This window comes from Siniperca chuatsi, linkage group LG16, assembly GCF_020085105.1.
Source record: "Siniperca chuatsi isolate FFG_IHB_CAS linkage group LG16, ASM2008510v1, whole genome shotgun sequence".
Lineage (NCBI taxonomy): Eukaryota > Metazoa > Chordata > Actinopteri > Centrarchiformes > Sinipercidae > Siniperca > Siniperca chuatsi.
The window spans coordinates 27839777-27862306 of NC_058057.1; the positions used below are offsets into that span (position 1 = coordinate 27839777).

The 22530-nt window shown below is 42.9% G+C and overlaps 3 protein-coding genes and 1 non-coding gene across 7 annotated transcripts in view; all 4 read left to right on the plus strand.

Moving 5' to 3' along the window:
- Positions 1-3297, plus strand: part of zdhhc14 (zinc finger DHHC-type palmitoyltransferase 14) — a 23477-nt gene extending 20180 nt beyond the window's left edge. For both annotated transcript variants that reach the window (XM_044168192.1, XM_044168190.1), the window contains exons 10-11: positions 1503-1626; positions 2182-3297. In XM_044168192.1, coding sequence (XP_044024127.1) covers positions 1503-1626; positions 2182-2616 — 559 coding nt within the window. In that variant the 3' untranslated portion in view covers positions 2617-3297. The remainder of the gene's footprint in view (positions 1-1502; positions 1627-2181) is intronic.
- A 3673-nt stretch (positions 3298-6970) lies between these two features.
- On the plus strand, positions 6971-12584 carry LOC122862664 (ribonucleoside-diphosphate reductase subunit M2). Its single transcript, XM_044168206.1, has 10 exons — positions 6971-7438; positions 7688-7756; positions 8444-8590; positions 8710-8826; positions 9041-9174; positions 9377-9471; positions 9576-9709; positions 9809-9913; positions 10021-10134; positions 11995-12584. Exons 1-10 carry the CDS (start codon positions 7349-7351, stop codon positions 12145-12147), a joined length of 1158 nt encoding a protein of 385 aa, XP_044024141.1. The 5' UTR covers positions 6971-7348; the 3' UTR covers positions 12148-12584.
- LOC122863727 lies at positions 11633-11771 on the plus strand. The gene has a single exon (XR_006375076.1). It is a non-coding gene; the product is annotated as a small nucleolar RNA SNORD94 (small nucleolar RNA).
- Positions 12585-13957: 1373 nt separating the features above from the next.
- On the plus strand, positions 13958-21448 carry lgals8a (galectin 8a). Of its 3 annotated transcripts, none has more exons than XM_044168221.1 (9): positions 13963-14297; positions 15497-15635; positions 15852-16062; positions 17282-17401; positions 17500-17550; positions 17895-17921; positions 18758-18846; positions 19181-19346; positions 19885-21448. In XM_044168221.1, exons 2-9 carry the CDS (start codon positions 15547-15549, stop codon positions 20032-20034), a joined length of 903 nt encoding a protein of 300 aa, XP_044024156.1. In that variant the 5' UTR covers positions 13963-14297; positions 15497-15546; the 3' UTR covers positions 20035-21448. The 3 variants fall into 3 exon arrangements, with proteins under 3 accessions (XP_044024155.1, XP_044024156.1, XP_044024154.1); XM_044168219.1 differs by having other exon boundaries at positions 13975-14297; positions 15547-15635; XM_044168220.1 differs by lacking the exon at positions 17895-17921 and having other exon boundaries at positions 13958-14297; positions 15547-15635.
- The last annotated feature ends 1082 nt before the right edge of the window (positions 21449-22530 follow it).

The following is a 22530-nucleotide window of genomic DNA, read 5'->3' on the forward strand; positions in this document are numbered from 1 at the left end:
ACACTGCGTGGCCAAAAGTATGTGGACAGCTGAATATGTGATTGTGACACCACGTTCACTAATGCGCTGCTGTAACAGCCTCCGCTCGTCTGGTGTCATTAAGAGTGTCCACATACTTATGACCATATTAGTGTGAATATTGACCATAGATTATCAATGAAGCGGACGTAGCCGCAGAGACGTCACCCATTGGCTTGTGGACTACCGTTTTGAAGCCAAGAGTTTGGTATTTTGACCGTCGCCATCTTGGCTTTTTGGAGCCAGAAGTGACCATATTTGGACGACAGGGTGGAGCTAGCTAGCTAGGCTAGCTAGGTTAGCAAGGCGCATCCGTAATTCACGTTCACTGTGATATTAATTTGGATGCTAATTTTGGCTAGCAAAAAACATTTTTCTCACAGACTTCCACACAGTCGGACCAGTGGCGTCGCCCCCTGCTGGCCATCAGAACGAACGCAGGTTCAAGGCTCGGACGTTGCCGCTTGATATTGACATCAAAGAATATCGTGACAGATTGATTTCGACTACAGTGTCCAGCCCTATTATTATTATTTTGTCCACCCTGTGTGCAGGCTCGTGTCACTGCTCTGCTTCCGGACAGCTGTGTCCAGAGAAAAAAGCCGTTTGATTACTGATTGATTGATTGATTGATGGATGGAGGCCGACAGTCTGAGGTGATTGGGCAGATAAAACAAAACGCTTCAGTGATTTGGGAAACGATGATGGGGGACAGAGAGTCGGCTGCCTGCGGGGAGGATATGAGGGAGATGGATTTTCAAAATAAGAGCTGGCGTCAGCAGAGGAAGGTGGAGGAGATGTTTGTTTTTCAGGACTGAACATATGGACACGGATTCATTACACAGTCTGCTTGTTAGACCGTCACCAGCTGGTGTGTGTGTGTGTGTGTGTGTGTGTGTCAGCTTATTAACATGTTGGCTTCACCTGCTGACGCCCTGAGCGTCGGGGACGACAGGTGACAGGTGGTGAGATCCTTCTTCCTTTTTTTAGGTCAAGTAGCGAAGGAGCAGTGAAGCCCCGCCCGCTGTTTCAGTGCTTGTACGCGAACTGATCGATCTATCTCGCTGTCGATCAACATATCAATAGCCCCGGCCGTTAATACCGATGAGTCCATAGTCACCTGTGTTACCTGTACTGTTCGTTCCCATGAAGTCAGAGAGGTTAGTGACCTGCTTTGATTTGAGTAAATCTTTGTTTCTGATTATGAGGCTGCCGTGTGAAGCCTCACAGACGTCTCAGCTCTTATATCTGACACTAATAAAATGCATTTTGACGCAGTCTTTTCTAGGCGAAGCAAAATTCGACACGATCATGTAATCTGTATAAATCTCAACTATTCGCGTCAGATTCAGTTTCAAACAGTCTGAAGCAGAAAATGTCGAGCTCAGAATGAATGTATTCATTGTAGCTTGAATTTGAACTGAATTTAATTACTGAGATGCAGTTTTGCTGTAAAGTGACATCTCTGTGTGTCTGTGTCCCAGTTTGATTGACAGGAGAGGGCTGATCCAGTCTGACACGCCACAGACCGTCTCCCAGTCCAACGGGACCGGCGGCGGCGGCGGCGGCGGCGGCAGCTACGCTTCCACCCAGCTCCACAGTCGCATGGTGGGTGGAGGCGTCCGACATCTGCATCACTGCTGATCAATACTGACACGTTACGTGTTAGATAAATCATCCGGAAGAGAAGAGAAGCTGCAGTCAAATCAGCACGTGTACAGCGTCTCTATAATCTATAATCTATAATCTATAATCCGCTACAGGGCTGGAGTCAGTTCAGGCTGTCAGATAAAGTCCATTAAACCTCTTTCATACCTGGAATCTGTAACATTGATCTGTAACACATTTAAAAAACCCGTGAAGGAGGACGCCATACTGCTTTTTACACACTGGGGACAGTTATTGTGCCGTTAGCGACCGAGCGGATGAGCCCGCTACCTGTCGGTCGCTGAGCTCGTAGTTCAGAGACATAAAAGTCTTTATTGAGTGAAATGTTGAAGCTCAGAGAGATATTGTGACTGTTAGCTAGCATGTTAGCGGTTAGCTCACGAGCCCTGTGAGTCTCTATGACGACAGGTGGTTTCTCTGTGACCCTTGTGGTGCGACCGGGCGTTTAAACATGTCAGCGGACTCACTGTCTTTCTTTTCTTTACGCCTCCTCAGTGTGATCAGGATCAGTGCATCCAGAGCACCAAGTTTGTCCTCCAGGCAGCCGCCACCCCGCTGCTCCACAGCACCCCCGTGGTTCTGGCCCCTCTGCCGGGGAAGACCACTACGCTGGGGGGCCCCTGCGCCTACCTGGCCCCCTCCCAGCCGTCCCTGCCGTCCTGCGGGGGAGACGTCCTGGCCCTGAGGGACGCCGCCGCCGACTCCCGCTGCCACCACCACCTCCACCATCACCACCATCACCACCACCACTTCGTCAGCCCGGAGGAGACGCCCTGCACCACGCCGCAGGGCGCCCTGCCCTGCCCCGCCCACCTGCACCTACACCCCCACCCGCCTGTCCCCACGCCCGCCGCCCTGTACGACCCCTCCAGTCAGGACGCTCTGCACGAGGACTCCGTCAGAGGGCTCGTTAAACTCAGCTCCGTCTGAACCGAACGGACGCGCGTGACTTCAGACGTCAGACGCCGTCTTTATGTTTGACCCCCGTCCACCATCTTTTACCACCGCTTTCAGTTTGTGAGTAAAAAAAAAGCACCAGAACACCAGAAATGTGTTTCCTGTTGTTGGTGTGTGGATAAAAACTGAAACATATGACATGACAACAGATGACATACATGAAGCATGTGACTTAAACGTCACTCGAGCTTCCAGCGCGGAGCTGCAAACATCAGATCCGCATTTCCGTTTGCTGATTTTCTAGAAATGTGGATGTAAACTCGACTGATGGCGTGACAGAGTCCTGGTTTCGAGGGCAGATCAAGTGGCTGACTCCATCTTTTTGTTACCGATCGCAGCAGAGGCGAGTTCTCTCTTTGTGACTCTTTAAAAACCCTCTGGAGTCCAGTTTCATTTTGGTTTGACTTCATTTTGTCTTTGTTTATCTGCTGTTAAACTGTCCTTCCTCCACATGCTCAGTGTCCCTTTTTTTCAGCACGAACTCGGCTACAAGTCTGACTTTTCATTTTGTCAATTTATCAAAGCATAAAGCTGCCAGGAACCTAAAGAACAAGAAAAATTAGGTTATAAAATGTAAAAAAAAAGATATTGTTTCACTGTTTATATACAAAAATCCAGCAGAAACATGTAAGAAATTAAACTATTATACAGTCAGTTTACATGTAAAGTGATTTTATCCCGACCGGTTTTTGTCTGCCTGTAAATCACTGAAACACTAATTATTTAAAGTTTGAAAAATGTCTTTCAAAAACATTTATATGGTCTACAGACATAAACGTCCGGACGCCCTGAGAGGCGAGTGGGAACAAGTCTGATCTAAATCGTTTTCTCTCCTGTGTTTATCGTAGAAAAGGTTTCAGTCGTAGTCGTCTGGACACTGTTTTCAGAATCAAGACATTTCGGCTCCCATCCAGAAGTCATTCTCAATTGTGAAAATGGTCTGAGAACTCAGAAATTTAAGCTACTCTGTGTTACATAAGCCCCGCCCTCAGGAAGGAGTCTACCTGAGTATCTGTTGATTAGCTAGTTTCACCTGAAACTGACCTAATAGTTTCCATGATGGCCCAGTAATCAGTAATCAGGCCTATTGTTTTCTGGCTGCACCTCCCTCATCACTGTTAAGTACCTGATTAGCATGTGATTGGCTTGACCACGGTGTTAACACACTGTGGTAAACTTTGGGCAGGTTGAATCTCAGACCACCATTTCTGTTCAAAGAGGGGTTTTCTTTTTTCACAAAAAACTTCTTTGACTCGTCTTTTAAACCAACTCTTCTCTCTACTCAGTTTCAGGTGAAACTAGCTAATCAACAGACACTCAGGTAGACTCCTCTCTGAGGGCGGGGCTTAAGCAACACAGAGTAGCTTAAATTTCTGAGTTCTCAGACCATTTTCACAATTGAGAATGACTTCCGGATGGGAGCCGAAACGTCTTGATTCTGAAAACAGCGTCCAGACGACTACGACTGAAACCTTTTCTACGACAGAGCACTCCTGGACGAATGAGGGTCTACACGCCGTCCTCCTGTGTTTACGACTCAACAACAGGTGGGGGAAAGGAAGACACGACAGTTATGTAACACCTCGTGTTGAGAGAAATAACTCACCTGGAAGAAAACACGAATGCTTTTAGTCCTGTTTAGAAGATGGCGTAGTGCTGCGCTGCCGCCTCCTGTGGCCGGAGTGAGTATTACAACAACAAACAGAAAAATAAAAAATAAATAAAGTTTCACCTGGCAAAACTTTTTTCCCCGCCTGTTCTTAAGTCACAAACACAGGAGAGAAAACGATTTAGATCCGACTTAGAAAATGGATCACTTGCCTTTCGGGGGCTTCCGTAGAAACGAGACGCTGCGTTAAAGTCCTTCATCGGCACGTTCAGCTGGTTTTCTCAGTTCGTCGCTGCATGATTTTATAAATAAAGTTGTGTTGCTATAAATAAACCGTGATCAGTGGACTCCCAGATGAAAAGACTCCAGAGCGTTTTAAACAGAAATATAACAAACGTAGACGCCAGCGTCCGGAAACAAGCAGAAAATCTGGTGTTTTTTTACTTTTTGTTTTCAGAAGCAAAAACTTTGCTGACTTTTAAATGTTTGACCTCCGCCCTCTTCCCCCTCTCATGCGCCTCTGTTGTCTTTATGGAGTCAGATTATGTTTCCTGCTAAAAACAAACACTTTTACCCAGAATAAGCTACTCCAGTGCCAAACGGACGTCCGCCTCCAGCCGCCGGCGGACCGGGACCAAAGTCAAAGTGACTTCTTTTTTTTTGCGTTTGATTGGTTGTGAAGTTTCTCAGTGTTTGTGTGGAATAAAGAGAAGCGACTGTTGTTCTCAGAGGAGCCGGATGACCCGGCGGGAATCTTCTGGGTGAGTTTGTCGGACCGAGTTTCCCAAAAACAGCTGCAGACCCGAGTTCATCAGATCCGTGGCCTCAGGGTTGCTGAAGTCCTGGTGACGGCCCGGCGCGTGGGGGCGAAGTTTCACTATTCTTTCACATTTCTTGCACTCAAAGATTCATTAATCAGTCAAAAAGTAGGCTAATTGAATCGGTAAATAATTATTAATTGTGTTTAAAGAACATTTCAGGGGAAAGTCCGAGGGCAAGACTTTGTGGGTAAACGCTCCGTAAGTGGCTCAGGGTCTTGAAAAGCATTGAACTGCATTCTGTAGGAGCAAAAACACTGATGTTTTTCTCGACAGGTGATGAACGCTCACCTGAGTGTTGCCTTCTGGGAATTGTAGGCGTATATAAAAAAAAAAAACTACAATGCAGCTTTAACGTTGTGGTGCAGCGGAGACGTTGACGGGACGCCCGGCGGCTGCAGGACTTTCTGAATCTCTCGTCGTGTCTTCGCTCTCGTGATGATGTATCTTAGTAATGGACTTTGTCATCCAATCAGCGTTGGAGTCACTAACCTGCTGATTGGACGATTGATAACTCCCAGTCTGTGTGCCATTTTGCATTCAGTTTAATAATAATGAAAAAGACACCGGCTGTTGCATTAACAACTGTGGATTTCAATAAAACACACTAAACACAAAAATAAAAAAGGGAGAGTCTCTTTGTTTGTAGTTCAAAGATAAAAGGTTTAATATGGCCGACACCCCCCAGATTTCATGGCTGATTCAGGGCAACTACAACAAAAGGTCCCATTTATGTCAATATCTGATCTTCTGTTTTAAAATCCATCTTTTCTGGGTAAACTCTATGAATAAGCTTAAAGGAAACATCCTTATTATTTTTTAGAAAGCAACTGGAGATATTTCTTCTTCTCCTTTTCTTTCTTTGAATGTTTTTCCCTTATTGTTGTGTCTTAGAGAAGGCAAAATCAATAAATTACTAGTCATAAAAAAAAACTTCCTTAAGGATTGCAGAACGAGATTACATGTCGTAGTGTGATAACATCTGTTTTATTGTTACTACAGGCAGGCAAAGAAAAACACACACATATATACACTATACATACATACACACATTTTATATATATAAATATAAATATATATATATATATTTATATATAAATATATATATATATATATATTTATTATATATATCATCCACGCCGCTAGGTGGCGCCTCTGACTGTGACGTAGATTTACAGGCTCTGTCGTTGACTTCCCCAGCAGCCAATCAGAGCTCTCGCTTCGGCAGCAACCAGGAAACAGTTGCTTTGTCAGCTTCGCCTGCAGGGAAGAAATCTTTCTAAAAACGTCTGATTTTAGAGGGAAAATGATCCTTAAACTTTTGCTTCAGCGCTTGAAACCTGAACAAATGTAAGGTGCAACACGTTCAGTTAATCAGGGACAGAAACACACAATAATTCTGTATTTAAATCGGTGTTATGTCGAAGTGACTGATTTTGTTTCCTTGTTGTCTGACGCTGCTGGCAGTTTTTAAGCTAAACCTTTTCTGTCAGTTCAAGCTCTCATATCTGAAAATACACATGAAACCTGCAAATGTAGAGTTATAACAGTACGTGGTGTGGAAAGTTATTTTTTGGCGCTAAAGTGCCTTAAGTGACAACGCCTTTAAATCACAGTAAACAACAAAAAGCGCGGCGGCGGGAAACAAAGCAGGAATGAAAACTAGAAACAGTTTATTCTATAAGCAGGATGTGTAGAACCGAGTTAACGGTAGACCACTTGTGTTTACATGCCACTTTAACCCATCCGGAGTCACTTAAATGCACATTTAACTCCCATTGAGCTCCCTTTACGAGCTAATATCTCAGTACGGAAGTCTGTTTTTGTGATTTCAACATAACGTTTAACTTTGTGGCACTGTTTTAAACAGTTTAACGGGTTTTAATGTGAAACAAATGTGTGTTTTTTCGTCCGAATCAGAAATGTTGCGTAAACGCTCGCTTTTAGTGGTTTTGTAACACCGGTTTCGGGCAGTTTTGTAACTCTGCTCAAACAAAGGCGTTTGAATTTCCCGCAGCTGGCGGGCGGCACGTGAGCGCGGCTCTCCCCCTGATTGGCTCCGTCGCAGCATCAGTTTAAAGAGCCATCGCGAGCTGCGTTTCTATTGGCCGGCTGCGTTCTAGCGCCAAGATTTCAATAAAAAGGCGAGCGGACAGCAGAAGCCGCTTCAGTCTCTCCGTCTGTGTCCGCTGCTAGCTTAGAGCCTCTCGGTCTCTGTTTACACGCACTTTTAACTTCTTAACTTCTCTTTTATTTATCTGAACGCCAGGAAATCAAAATGCTTTCTGCTCGCTCTCCTCTTTCCGTCAAGAATGAAAACGCCCTCAGCGGTCAGATCGCCGACATGTCGCTGGACAAAGAGAACACGGTGAGGCCCGAAATACCTGGAAACTGATGTTTCATGTTCCGTTCAAACGTTAAAGTCTCCATTTTAAGCTGCGATCTGAGTGTTTTTAAGTTAAAGCTCAGGGCAGCCATTTCCTCAGCAGCTCGGCCCCGATTGATATTCGATCTGTGTCGCACACGGTTGATGGGATCGATCGAAACGTATCGATCCGGGACAGAAACGAGGTTTTGATCACTGAGGAGGTCTTGTCTTTTGTCTTTTGTCTTTCAGCCACCGAGCCGGAACGCGACCCGCATCCTGGCGTCTAAAACGGCGCGCAAAATCTTCGACGGCCCTGCGGTGAGTGAGTCCGGATGCGCGGAGCCCTCCGGGACCCGGTGCCGGTCCGGCAGGCTCTGTGCGGCCACATTAAGGGACCCGGTGCCGGTGCCGGGCTGCGCTGCTTGTTGCGCTCAGCTGGCGCCTAAAATGTCGCTTCTGGCGCCAACACGGACAGTCAGCTGCTGATGTCCCGCTCCGGCTGCAGCTCGTGTTCACGCGGACAGCGGGACAGTTTCCCGCTTTGTTTACTGTCCAAATGTCCACGAACTCTGGAGGATTTCCTCTTTATTTCTCCCCGGCTGCAGCCGGACTCTAGTGGACTCAGAGAGCAGGAAGTGCGGTTCCGGTTGGAGCCGGAAGAGGCTGCAGACTGTAGCGCTGCCTGTTTCCACCTGTCTGGTCTCTGTAATACAGCACGATGCGTGTTGCTCACTGTGACGCTTCTCAGCTGACTGCAGCACAGCAGGCTGGAGGCTCTGCAGCTAATAATTATTATTATTATTATTATTATTATTATTATTATTGATTAATCTGCAGATTGATTTCTGACTGATCAGTCTTAGAGTTATAAAATGTCACATGATGGTGGAAAGTGGCCCCTCACAGTTTCGGAGCCCACGCTCTGCAGCATCAGCCCGTACAGACGGACAGGTGTGTGTGTGTGTGTGTGTGTGTGTGTGTGTTTGACAGTCTTGTGTTTTTCAGCCCAAAGCCGTGAAGAAGAGCGGCGGCGAGGAGGAGGAGCCGCTGCTGAAGGAAAACCCCCGTCGCTTCGTCGTCTTCCCCATCCAGTACCACGACATCTGGCAGATGTACAAGAAGGCCGAGGCCTCCTTCTGGACCGCGGAGGAGGTACGCGTGGACTCGAGTCCCGGCTCTGATCCAGATGTCGGCTCGCGGCGCTCTGAGCCGCTCCGTTAGAAACGCTGAAGTCTGAAATGTGCTCTGAGTTTAACGGCTTGTGTGTCCAGGTGGATCTGTCCAAGGACCTGCAGCACTGGGAGTCTCTGAAGGACGAGGAGAGGTTCTTCATCTCGCACGTGTTGGCGTTCTTCGCCGCCAGCGACGGCATCGTCAACGAGAACCTGGTAAGTCGAGCCGCTGCTCGTTTTCTCGATGAATCGTCTGAAACGACACAAAGTGATTTTATTTTGTCAACTTCCTGTCGCGTGAGATGAAGAGACGCAGACGTTTGTCTTTACTTGCTGATCGATTATCAGAAGGTCCTTCTGATTGATCGTTGCTCTCGTGACTTGATGCCGTGGGCCGTGCGTCGCCGTGTTTCCTCTCCTTGTTCTCCAGGTGGAGCGCTTCACACAGGAAGTGCAGGTGACGGAGGCGAGGTGTTTCTATGGTTTCCAGATCGCCATGGAGAACATCCACTCCGAGATGTACAGCCTCCTCATCAACACATACATCAAGGAGCCCGCGGAGAGGTGAGGCGCCGCTCTGTTACTGGTCTGTCCAGGTCTGTTACTGGTCTGTCCCGCTCTGTTACTGGGTCTGTCCCGCTCTGTTACTGGTCTGTTACTGGGTCTGTCCCGCTCTGTTACTGGTCTGTCCCGCTCTGTTACTGGGTCTGTCCCGCTCTGTTACTGGTCTGTCCCGGTGTGTGACGCTGTGTTCAATGACCCGCAGAGAATACCTCTTCAACGCCATCGAGACTCTGCCGTGTGTGAAGAAGAAGGCCGACTGGGCGATGGACTGGATCGGCAACAAGAACGCCAGCTACGGTAAACCTGCTCCCCGTGGCGTTGGCGCTCCCGGCCGATCGGCTTTGATATCGATCTTGTGTCTGGTATCGATGGTATTGATGCTGACTCTGTGGTCCCCCCAGGAGAGCGCGTGGTGGCCTTCGCCGCCGTGGAGGGGATCTTCTTCTCCGGATCCTTCGCCGCGATCTTCTGGCTGAAGAAGAGAGGCCTGATGCCCGGCCTGACCTTCTCCAACGAGCTCATCAGCAGAGACGAGGTGACGCGCCGACGATCGCCGATAGCAGCGGCAGTAAGATCAATATGCAGATCAATATGTATCTGACAGGTGTGTGTGTGTGTGTGTGTGTGTGTTCAGGGTCTGCACTGTGACTTCGCCTGTCTGATGTTCAAACACCTGGTGAACAAGCCGTCGACAGAAACCGTCACCAGCATCATCAAGAACGCCGTGGAGATCGAGCAGGTGGGTCAGACGGACGGACGCAGGTCCGGAACGCGTTCTGGTTTCTCTGCTTCGCTCGGTCGCCGGTTTCTCCGGTTTTAACGCTGCGTCGTTGTGTTTGTGTCCAGGAGTTCCTGACGGAGGCTCTGCCGGTGAAGCTCATCGGGATGAACTGCGAGCTGATGAAGCGCTACATCGAGTTCGTAGCGGACAGACTGATGCTGGAGCTCGGCTTCACAAAGGTAACCGCACCACAGCAAAACCGCCGCCCCCAGTAGGACGGGAAGGTGGCGTTCTCTAGTGACGAGCAGTCCACAAGGAGGGCAGACTGAAACTGATCCAGGTCTCTTATTGTTCTAACAGCTGCAGGGTTGGCCACCTGATGAGGATGATGAGTTTAGTTTCTGTCCCAAACATTCAGCACTTTAAAAATCCCGTCGCAGGATCAGAGAAAGTCTTTTACATAAATAAGAAATAAAACTTTATTTATATAGCACTTATCAAAACAAAGTGCTTCACAGAGAGAGAAATAAAACACCACAGTGAATCATGAAATAAAATACACAAAAGCAATAAAAGCCAGTTCAGGTAAAATCAGGATCTGCTTTCAGATAAAAATGTGTTTTGAGACGAGACTTAAACGAAGACTCTGACTCAGACAGCCTGATGTCTTCGGGCAGGTTGTTCCAGAGCCTCGGGGCCCTGATGGCCAAAGCTCTGTCCCCCTTAGTTTCCATCCTGGACTCAGGAACAGACAGGAGACCCCTGCCCGAAGATCTCAGACTACCTGAAGGTTCATAAGGGATTACAAGGTCTAAAATATAGTCTGGAGCCATGAAGAGCCTTAAAAGTAAATAACAGGGACCAACAGGGAGCCGATGTAAAGAGGCTGAACCAGGTGTGATGTGGTCGCACCTCTCGGTCCTGGTTTACAGCCGAGCAGCTGAGTCCTGTACAGTCTGCGGTCTGTCAGAGTTTTTAGATTAAGACGAGTGAACAGGCTGTTACAGTAATCGAGGCGTGAGGAGATAAAAGCACGTACAACAGTTTCTGCATCACTAAGATTTAAAATAGATTGGATTTTTGCAATGTTTCTGAGGTGATAAAAACCTGATTGGACAAGCTGAGTGATATGTTGCTCAAAACATAAGTTGCTATCAAACAGGACACCAAGATTTCTTGCAACAGGCTTGATATGTTGCGACAGGTTACCAGTAGATGGCGGTATTTGTTTAGTGATGTGTTGGGGCCCAATAACAAGGATTTCAGTTTTATTTGAGTTGAACTGAAGAAAATGTATCGACATCCAGTGTTTTATGTCAGACAGGCAGTCCTGCAGAGAACTCAGCGTACTGAGGTCAGTGGGCTTGACAGGGAGGTACAACTGTGTGTCATCCGCATAACAATGAAAAGAAATACCATGTCTGCGGATGACATCACCCAAGGGAAGCATGTATAAGGAGAACAGTATTGGTCCCAGAATTGAACCTTGAGGCACACTGTACTTGATATGGGAAAAGGATGACATCAAGTTATTAATGCTGACACAGAGTTTCCTGTTGGACAGATAAGATGAGAACCAGTCTAGTCTTTTAAATCTCAAATTCAGCCGCAGAAGTCTTCAGGTTTATTGTTCCTCGTGCAGACGAGACGCTGAAAGCTTCAGTTTAACTTGGCGGCTCCTTGTGTCGCATCACGTGACGTGTTTGAGGATCAGGGTCGGGTCTGTAGAGGATCGGGTCTGTGATGATGAGAGGCGCAGGGGTACGGACCTCAGCCGATGATGGGGGCTGAGTGCTGCTGCAGACGCTCTGATTGGAGGACGAGTGGTTCGCTGACAGACGGGCAGCAGCACGAGACGGACGCCTGTCTGAACAGACCGCTCGAACTCTAAACGACCCGCTTTGTAGTCCGTTAGCGCCGTTAGCTCGGCCGTGCTAGCTTAGCCTCAGAGTCTGAACTGACGCTGGGCGCCGGCGCGTCTCGCGGCCGATAATAACAAAATGTCAAACCAAAAGCTTCGGTCAGATATTCAAATGTTGCTTTTCAGCGTGTCTTCGGTGGCGTCGCAGAGAACGAACTGACCTCTGATCTCTCCGCAGATCTACCGGGTGGAGAACCCCTTCGACTTCATGGAGAACATCTCTCTGGAGGGGAAGACCAACTTCTTTGAGAAGCGCGTGGGCGAGTACCAGAGGATGGGCGTGATGTCCGGCGCCACAGACAACACCTTCAGGCTGGACGCAGACTTCTGAGGCCCGCGGCCGGCCGACCCTCGCTCGGACTCGGGACTCGGTGCTCGGACTCGGCGCTGAAGTTAAAGCTGTTCGGACTGATGCGGCGCAGAGTCTGAGTCTGTGCAGGTGGAAATATTCGGCTGTGCAGACAAATGGACTTTTTGGCTGGTTGAGATGATAATAAGTGAGATTTTCGGCCAATCAGAGCACAGACGGTAAGGGCGCCGCTGCCCGGGGATCTGTCCACAAACCCGGCTTATCTGGCTAACCGCTGAGCTACATACGAAACGGAGGTTAACCAGGTGAGCCGGTCAAGTTCGGATCAGAACCTGGTTTTGTTTTGTTTTTTCCATTTTTCTTCTAACTTTATAGTTTTTATAAAATCTACTATATTAGTATGTTTTATGTGGAATTTGTACAGTTTAGTGTTTTGTAATAAAGTCAAATGTACTGTATGTAAAAGCCTTGGTTCTGTCCATTACTGCGCGTCCACTTTAATCACGACTGGGATCAAAGTTAAAGCTTTTTATTCATCTTTTAATAACTTTTCATAAGCAGTAGTTCAGGAAGTGATTGTCTTGTACTTTTACCTTTTTGTGTTAATCGGGGAGCTTTACTGCTGCTGGGAGGCTAGCAGTTTCCCCCTGTTTCCAGTCTCTATGCTAAGCTAAGCTAACGTGCTGTAGCTTCATATTCACCGTACAGACATGAGAGGCATCGGTCTGAACACGTGACTCTCGGAGAACAAACTTAAAGCGAGTCGTTAATCTGCTGCTGTTTAGAGAATGACTCGCAGCTAACGATCAATCTGCCGATTAGTTTCTCAATTAATCGTTTTGTCTATGAAACAGTGGAAAGTGACGTCTTTTTTAAATGTTTTGTTCGATCAAAGATAGTTTACTGAGGGAGAAATCTTCACACTGGAGAAGCTGCAAGCAGAGATTACTGAAACGATTAATCGATCAACATAAAAGTAATAAGCGACTATCTGAGAAGTCCTCGTCTTTGATCTTTGGGCGTCGAACAGAACGATCAATATCTAAAATAGCTGCAGGTGAATTTTTAATGACTCACTGTAGCTCCAGAAAGAATTTCAGTGGCGTATTTTTGGAAATTTACATATTGAGTTTTCTCACATTTTTATAAACTGAACGATCGCGACGTTTAGCTTCTGTAAGAAGGTTTCGGCTGAGGAGCTCGTGGAGAACAGACAAACTGTCAAACCGTTAGTAGGAACGTGAGCGGACGCGTGTACAGATGTGGGAAAAGTAAATACGGTGTAACAATTAATATATAAAGCCGTTTAAAAATGAAACTAACGGCGTTATTGTTCCGTGAACTGCAATATTCTTTAGGGACCAAAACGACTGAGAAATTCCTCGTACGTTAACAGAAAACCTGCTGATGGGGGAAAAAGTGACTCCGCAATAATATTGTTTTCAAACCAGTTCTGGAAAAAATAAAAATTAATTTAGACAAAATAAATCGATTTTCCAAATAAAATAACTGGGGGAAGCTGCGTTAGTGCGCAGGATAAACGCTTCAGTTACTTTACAAATCAAGATTTTTACTTAAAACGCATGAAGAGTTTATAAAATCTGATGTTTTGTTATAAATTAAACTCCAACGGTTTATACAGGTTCAGCTGAAACAACTGATCGATTAGTCGACTGATGGTTGATAATCTCTTATGCAACCCTGAGCTGTAAAGTGATCAATAAGTCTTGATCTGAAGTAGGTTTGATCTGAGGGGTGAAGGTATTTATCACTGGGTGGAGGCTAATGGGTCGTTATTGGACTCATAAGACTCATGGACTCATGTGCGTCAGAGCTCTGCGGACTGTCGGGAGCGGACAGCTGCGTCATCACGCTGCACCACAATCTGTATTTAATATAAAGTGTTCAAACGGTAAAAAGTAGAAATGAAGTAATGTTTCTAATGTGCGAGTTTAACTGCACTTTCCGGCCGGAAAAAGAAACCACGTTGACTCCTGTGTGCTAACAGTGTTTCCCCGCGTGACGCTGACTCTGACGCATCCTTGGAACCGTCAACCTTGATGACGTAGTGATAAGGAAGTAAACAAAACAAAAACCAAACTAGCTTCAGATCGCAGTTTTTCTGCTCCAAAATGTCGATTTCAAACCCGAGACAGACGTTTCGAAACCCGGTAAGATGTTTTCCGTGTTTAACTTATGTAAAGTCATCGTTTTCGACTCATTTTAATTTGTAATTTAACGTTATAGTGACTACTTATCAAGGATTTGTCGGTGAGCAGGCTAGCTAGCATCCTAGCTAAGCGCTCATTTTACATTAGTTGATTTAGCTGCGCAATGTAATGAATATTTAATGTGGCACTTTCTTGTATAACATGTCAAACACTTTTCTGAGTTTGGTAGTATTTCTGGGGAATTCGGCATATATCTCATCCACCAAATAACTTTCTTTCAGTAAAATTTGCCGCTGAAAGTTTCGGTTCTGACTGTTCGCTTCCGCCCAGTAACGTTAACGACACTGCGTTTGGTGCACGAACATTTAAGGAGGACTCTTAATTATACATTATTTGCATTATTTGCCTTAGTTGGGAGTTTTTCATGTAGGCCGAATTAAAAAGTGGTTCCTTGTAGTTTGTGTTCCGACTGAGGTTAAGTCACTTTTGGTTAGCGTTTGAAGATACGCGAGGAAATATTAAAACATTCAGAATTTCAAATAGTTTGGCGTCGATGCAAGACACCATGTTCGATGTGCTGCTGTGCATTAACAGCTACTTTAAGATTAGACTGTAATGTCTGTAAAACTGTAACAAACTGGTCACAAATGTTAAAAATAAAATCTTAATCTGGCCTCTGATTCGAGCACATTTTAGTGGTCTTAATGCGGTGTGGCAGAGTAATAAAAAGTCCTTTACTTAAGTAAAAGTTGCCGTGTTACCACAAGAGAAATATTACAAGTAAAGGTCCTGCACTCAGGCTTTAACAAGAATTTGCTAAATGTGTAAAAGTATCAAAAATACGAATATTCATGATGAGGAATGTCACTTTTCAAGAGTGTTGAATCAATACTTTAATGAACTTTTCCCATAAAATAAAATCTTATAGAATAATCACACATTTCCTCTCAGCTTACTGTTCAGATACTCAACTGTGAACACGCGTTTATCCTCAATCTGGAAACTAAACAGAACAATAAAATAAAAAGAACAATGTTTACCTCTGAAATGTGGCAGATTGGACTGCAACTAAAGATTATTTTCATTATTAATTAATCTGCAGATTATTTCCTCAATTAATTGATATAAAAAAAGAAATAAATACATTTCCCTGCCACCAAACTCCTGTATTTCTCCGGATTCTCCTTGGTTCCTGTCAGATGTTTCCAGCTGTTTAGTCTCCTGAATATCACTGACTTCCCCCCCACAGATGATCCCCTTCGCCGGGACGATCCTGGGCGGCTTGCTGCCGGGGGAGATGGTTCTTATTCAGGGCTCAGTGCCGTCCAAAGCTGACAGGTGAAGACTCGCAACACAAAAACATGAAGATAAAAAACTGGTTTTACTGCATCATTAAAAACAGATGGTGACATCAGTTGGTTAAGTACCAGTGGAGACAGATGTCAGTCTGAACTTTGGAGGAATGGGTCTGAAATGACGCAGTTTTCTTTTGTTTTTCCTACTTTTTAAACCAGGTTAATGCCTCACCTGTCGTCCCTCTGCGCTGTCTTGCAGGTTCCAGATAGATTTCACGTGTGGCAGCAGCGTGAAGCCGAGGGCCGACGTGGCGTTTCACTTCAACCCGAGGTTCCAGAGGTCCCCGTGTATCGTCTGCAACACGCTGCAGGGGGAGCGCTGGGGCCACGAGGAGATCCTGTACCAGATGCCCTTCGCTGCCGGGTCCGCGTTCGAGCTCATCGTCCTCGTCCTGAAAGACAAGTTCAAGGTGGGAGTCAAGCTGCTGTGATGCAAAGTCAGTTATGACCTTATAAATTACAGGTATATTCACATATAACGTGAAGAGTTGGACATATTTTATATGCTCATCAACTGATCCTGATAGAAAATATTAAATTACTGATGTAAACAAACCTTTAACAGAAAACAAAAGTCATATTTAAGCTTCAATGTTCATTCCTGACCTTGGAATAGAGATGTACCGATATCAAATCTGCGTGCTAAACGGTATTATCACAATAATCATCAAACCGCACCATGATCCATCACTATTTAATCAAACCTCACAAACTAAACCGTGAACTGTGTCCTGGAGCTTTGTTGGACTGTACAAATGAACTAGTTTGGTATAAAATCAGTGTGTAGTTGTCTCCTCATCATGTTTCAGATGTCTCTGGTGGAACTGACAACAACTCAGAGACATTTTCCCTCCAAAGTTATCACATGGTTTCATTTCAAAAACTTTTACAATGATCAAAGATGTGAGAAAAGTCCGAAAGAAGAATATTTGTGTCAGAACTTTGTTTTCTTCTTTCGTTTCCCATTAATCCTCTCACGACCCCTCAGATTTATCTGGTGACCCATTGGAGGGTCCGACCCCAAGGTTGGGAACCACTGGACTAAACTAGCTGACTGTATATAAAGTAGCTAAAACTAGCTAACTGTATGTAAAGCAGTTAAAACTAGCTAACTGTATGTAAAGCAGTTAAAACTAGCTAACTGTATGTAAAGTAGCTAAAACTAGCTAACTGTATGTAAAGTAGTTAAAACTAGCTAACTGTATGTAAAGTAGTTAAAACTAGCTAACTGTATGTAAAGCAGTTAAAACTAGCTAACTGTATGTAAAGCAGTTAAAACTAGCTAACTGTGTATAAAGTAGTTAAAACTAGCTAACTGTATATAAAGCAGTTAAAACTAGCTCCACCTCGAGCAGCTACAACAGTAAAATGCTGCTCTAACGTTGATGAATCAGTATCAACAATCTAATAATGTCAGAATCAGTGACAGGAGACGTTTTACTGCAGAACCAGTACTTTAAGCTGAGAATACTTGTGTACTTTTACTGCTGATACTTTAACTATATGAAGCTGATAATACTTGTGTATTTTAAGTAAGGACTTTTACTTGTAATGGAGTATTTTTACATTGTTGTACTGCTACTTTTACTTCAGTAAAGGATCTGAGTGCTTCTTCCACCCGTGCTCCAGGTGGCGGTGAACGGAGGTCATCTGTTAGAGTATAAACACAGACTGGACCTGGAGCGGGTCGACACTCTGTCCATATCTGGAAAGGTCAAAGTTGAAGCTGTCGCCATCCTCGAGAGCTCTGTGAGTCGCTCTCTACACATTCTGTTAAAACAATGTGTTTGGTAGAAAAGTTTGTGGGTTTCTTCTTCATGTTTGAGATGTTTTGTTGTTGTTTCTAGAGTTCAGTCTCTCCTGCAGCCAGTCTGACCAGCACGGACTCAGAGATGAATGTAAGAACAAACTAAATGATGGAGTTTAGGGGGTCTTCAGTTCATTTTCTGCCATCAGAGCTGAAACAATTAGTCATAATCATTGATTGTATATTAGGGCTGCACGATATTGGGAAAAAAATTACATTGCGATTTATTTTTCTTCTGCGATATATACATGCTATATTTGCAAATAATGTCCACAGCATGTTAACAGAAAACAACAGAGGACCTAAAATTGAGCCCTGTGGCACACCACAATAAAAAATCTAAGTTTGGAGTTTTTAAATTAAGTTTTTACTGCAGCTGAAAAAATGAGTTATAGTATTAATTTTAATTAATTTTTGTCATTCTTCATCCTCCAGCCATTAATGTCCTCTTCAGGCGACTTGGTGAGTTTTACTGATGCATGATGGTCGATGTTAGTCAGGTTTATATTGTAAATGGCTCAACACATGACTGAGACTTTTTCCACATTTTTACTGAGCTCTTTGTTTTGATCTAAAAACATGAGCACACCCCAAAGTTTTTGTTTTCCGCTTAAATCTTTATTGGCAAAATATATTAAACAATAACAAAAACAAACAACAATGAAAAAACTGTGTGGGAAATTTATTTGACAATTTTCCCCACAGTTCCTCATAGTAGCTGTTTTACTTCCCATCACACATTCTTAAGAGAAATTGTCCTAGTATTTTTTGTAGTACTTTACATACCTTTTCCCAAAACACATTTACATCAAATAATATAAACTCTGTCCAACAGTTGTGACGTCTATGTGAGTGCTTACTTTTCACCTTCTTTTTATAAAGAAACAAATAAGATTTTCCCGGAGAATTCCCTCCATGTCCGTGAATTGTTGTATCTGAGATATGAAGTTTTTAACTTTAACTCTGAACTTGCTTTCAAAATGTAGCTTCCTTTCTCCCTAATATCTTCTATTATTTCTTCTTCATCATCAGTACTTTTAAAAGCAGACGCTTGGTTACATAAACACTACAATGTGAACTCTAACTCGCTTTTACATAAGTATAATTTTAAAAAGTATTAGCAGGAAAATAGACTCGATTTTATGTACTGATAGTGAAGCAGAAGAGAATTCAGTTGAAGGAAGGAAAATGTACTCCTTGTGTGTCTTTAGTTATTTTTCTTCCTTATTCAGCTGATCTGAGACGCGGGTCAGTTGTTGAAGTATTGAGTGTCTCTGATGAAACTTTGTTTTCTACAGAGTGTTCCCTTCAGAGGTGAGCTGGTTAAAGGACTGAGTGTCGGACGCAGCATCACTGTGAAAGGAGAAACCAATCAGAAGGCACAGAGGTAAACAACACTTCAACACACCCGTCTGTGTGTGTTTCACTGTTTCAGCTCGTTCATCCTGAAGTTAGTAAATTGTACTTTACTTATTTTAATTTTATACTTTAACCCACTTGGTACTTAATGTATCTGACCTGTATTATAGTGTATTATATTTCTTGCTCAGTGCTTCTCTTCCTGTGTGCACTGACGTAAAGGCGAGCAGCCGTAACGAGAGCGTTTCCCCTCGGGGATCAATAAAGTATTTCTGATTCTGAAATCAAAATGACGTCAGAAGGCTCCTGAATATTTAGATTTCTGCTGTTCTCCCTAACCCGTGTTTTCTCTTTTGTTTCAGTTTCTGTGTGAACCTGCGAGTGTCCGGCAGCAGTGACATCGCTCTTCATCTGAACCCTCGTCTGAAGAAAGGGGTCTTCGTCAGAAACTCCTTCCTGTCTGAGTGCTGGGGCCCTGAGGAGAAAAAGCTGGCCTCCTTCCCCTTCACTGCAGGGCAGTACTTTGAGGTACACCAGACCATCATCTACACTTTTTAATGTTTCTGTTTTCACTTGATGTAAAATGTAAAAATCAAAACAACGTTAGCCTTCCTCGTGATGATGCAGTGCTTCCTGTCAGATCATTTGTTCTAATCGAAACAAAACTTGAAAATGTTTTTTCAGTCGGTGGCCATGTTTCACCTCCATCCCTTGTAAACTTCGGAGTGCCCCAGGGGTCCGTTTCGGGGCCCATTTTATTCTCATTGTATATGATACAGCAAAATATATATTATTTACAAATATTGCTCTGTTGTATAAGATAAGCAGCTCTATAGTTTTATTGCAGTGTGCTTAGTTTGGACCAATATTTATTATCGTATTATCAGGTCGTCTTATTGAGATCTGTTTTGCAGCCAAAAGTTTAAAACCAGTCAGTGTGATGAGACATTCAAGTTTTGAAATCCTCTGTAGTTCATTTCATTTCTAAGATGCAAAGTAGTGGAGCCTGTGTGATGTGTGTCAGGTTTACTATCCTCACTCTGTAACATCTGTGTTTCCTCTGCAGATGATCATCCTGTGTGACTCTCAGCAGTTCAGAGTCGCTGTGAACGGAGTCCACCAGCTGGACTACAGACACAGAGTCCAGGACCTGAGCCGCATCGCCCAGCTCGAGGTGCTGGGAGATGTCACACTACTGGACGTCAAGATCCTTTAACATACTGGAGCCTTGCTGATTGTGAAATATACATATTGCAATAATCACGTTCTTATTACCAAGAGCAGCAGTGTCAGACGCTAACGAAGCTGAAGGTCCAACAAACTTTTCAACAAATATTTCTGCATGCTGCGTTTGAAGGATTTTGATCATTAACACGTTTTTAAATGTTCAGGATTGAGAATGTGATTTATTTTTATTATGTTTTTTAATCACATGAACATCTCAAACTTTAAAGCTATAAATCAGATGTAAAATGAAGTTATTAAAACAGAAAATGTGTTTAGAGTCTGAACCAAGTTACCATCCAGAAACAAATCAGACTGATCTAGTGTTTGTTCCTGTTAATGCACTTTATGAACACATCATGTGAGTTTTGGGATGATCATTTGTAACCAGATCTAATAAACTAAGCAGGTGAATCAGGTTAACGTCTTCCGTTGATCTCCAGTGTCGATACACTGTATTTGTGTTAATGCTGGTACAGGATGATTAATCGTTTAAAAAAGTGAAAGATACCAATCATAATCTCCTTTTAAAATCTTCAAATACCTTATTTTGTCCAAAATATTCAGAAAAAATTCTTCAGGAACTTCAACCATCAGTTTTTTTGTAATATTTGCTTGAAAAAGTACCAACAATAATCAAAAAGTTCATTTTCTTTAAATCAATTCAGAACTAGAATTACTGTTTTTACTATTCAGATCAGATTTTACATTTAAAAAAATAATATTGAAATACATACCTTCGTTCATATGTTCATTAGAGGTGGGCGGTCTACCAGTTTCCTCACTGTCACCAGTGTTACGTTCTTCCAATACCGTCAATACTGCGATACATGTTTTAGGATATTGAAACTAATACATACATTACTTCCATAGCGCCGGTTCATAACAGAAGTTCTCTCATTGCACTTTTCCTACAGAGCAGGTCTAGACCGAACTCTTTATAATATTAATTACAGAGACCCAATTACTTTCAAACAAGCATACATATATAAATATATACATGCATGTTGTACTTTGATAAGTTAATGCATAATTTCATACACACATGCATACTGTTCTTATATAATTAACTTACTTTTATATATGTATGTATATATGAATCAGATGCATGCATGTGTGTATATATACATATTGTTACAGGCCCACCAGGTTTCTCGGCGCCCCAGCAGCACTCAATCACACCAGTCAATTGTCCGGTCTCGTTCAAGACTAGAAGGACTGCTCTCAATGACCACGTCTACTAACTTCAACGTAATTCCACTCCACTGTGGTTTCCCCACTGAAAAACCCGCCATCATCTATGGATCCGTGACCATAATGACCGTATCTATTCCACATCCTCATAACTATCCATTAACCTGTGCTGTACCTCTGCTGTTGTCTCAATAAATCAACATCCGTCTCCATATCGGTGTCTCCCGCCTATCTGTCCGTAACACGCATACATATACACATACATATACGCACATACATACATTTATAAAAACATACATACATTCATAAAAACATGCATACATACATTTATACATAATTCATAAAAACATACACACACATACATACATTTATACACATATATTTATACATACATACACACATACATACATACATAAATACATTTATACATACAAAAACACATACATTTATACATACATATTTAAAAATACAAAATTTAATACATGCATACACATATGCATTTATACATACACATACATATATACATACATACTTTTATACATACACACACACACATACGTACATTTATACACACATACATTTATAAAAACATACATTTAAAAATACTGATTTTTATACATACATACATAAATACATTTATACATACATACATAAATACATTTATACATACAAAAACACACATTTATACATACACATACATAAATTTATACAAACATACATTTGTACATACATACATACACACACATACATACATACACACATACATTTATACATATATACATTTATAGACACACACATACATACATTTATAAAAACATACATTTATAAAATTAAACACATACACATTATACACATACATATGTTTATCCACACATACATTTGCATATACATACATTTATAAAAACATACATTTATAAATACATACATTTATACACACATACCTACATACATGCATATATACATACATACATTTATAAAAACAATTTATACATACATTTATACACATAAATTTATACATACACACATACATACATACATTAATAAAAAAATACATGTATGCATGCATACACATACATTTGTACACACATACATACATACATACATTTATAAAAAAAATACATAAAATTATACACGTACATATTTATACATACATACATTTATAAAAACATACATTTATAAATACATACTTTAATACATACATACATACACATACATATATACATTAATAAAAAAATACATGTATGCATGCATACACATACATTTGTACACACATACATTTATACATACATACTTT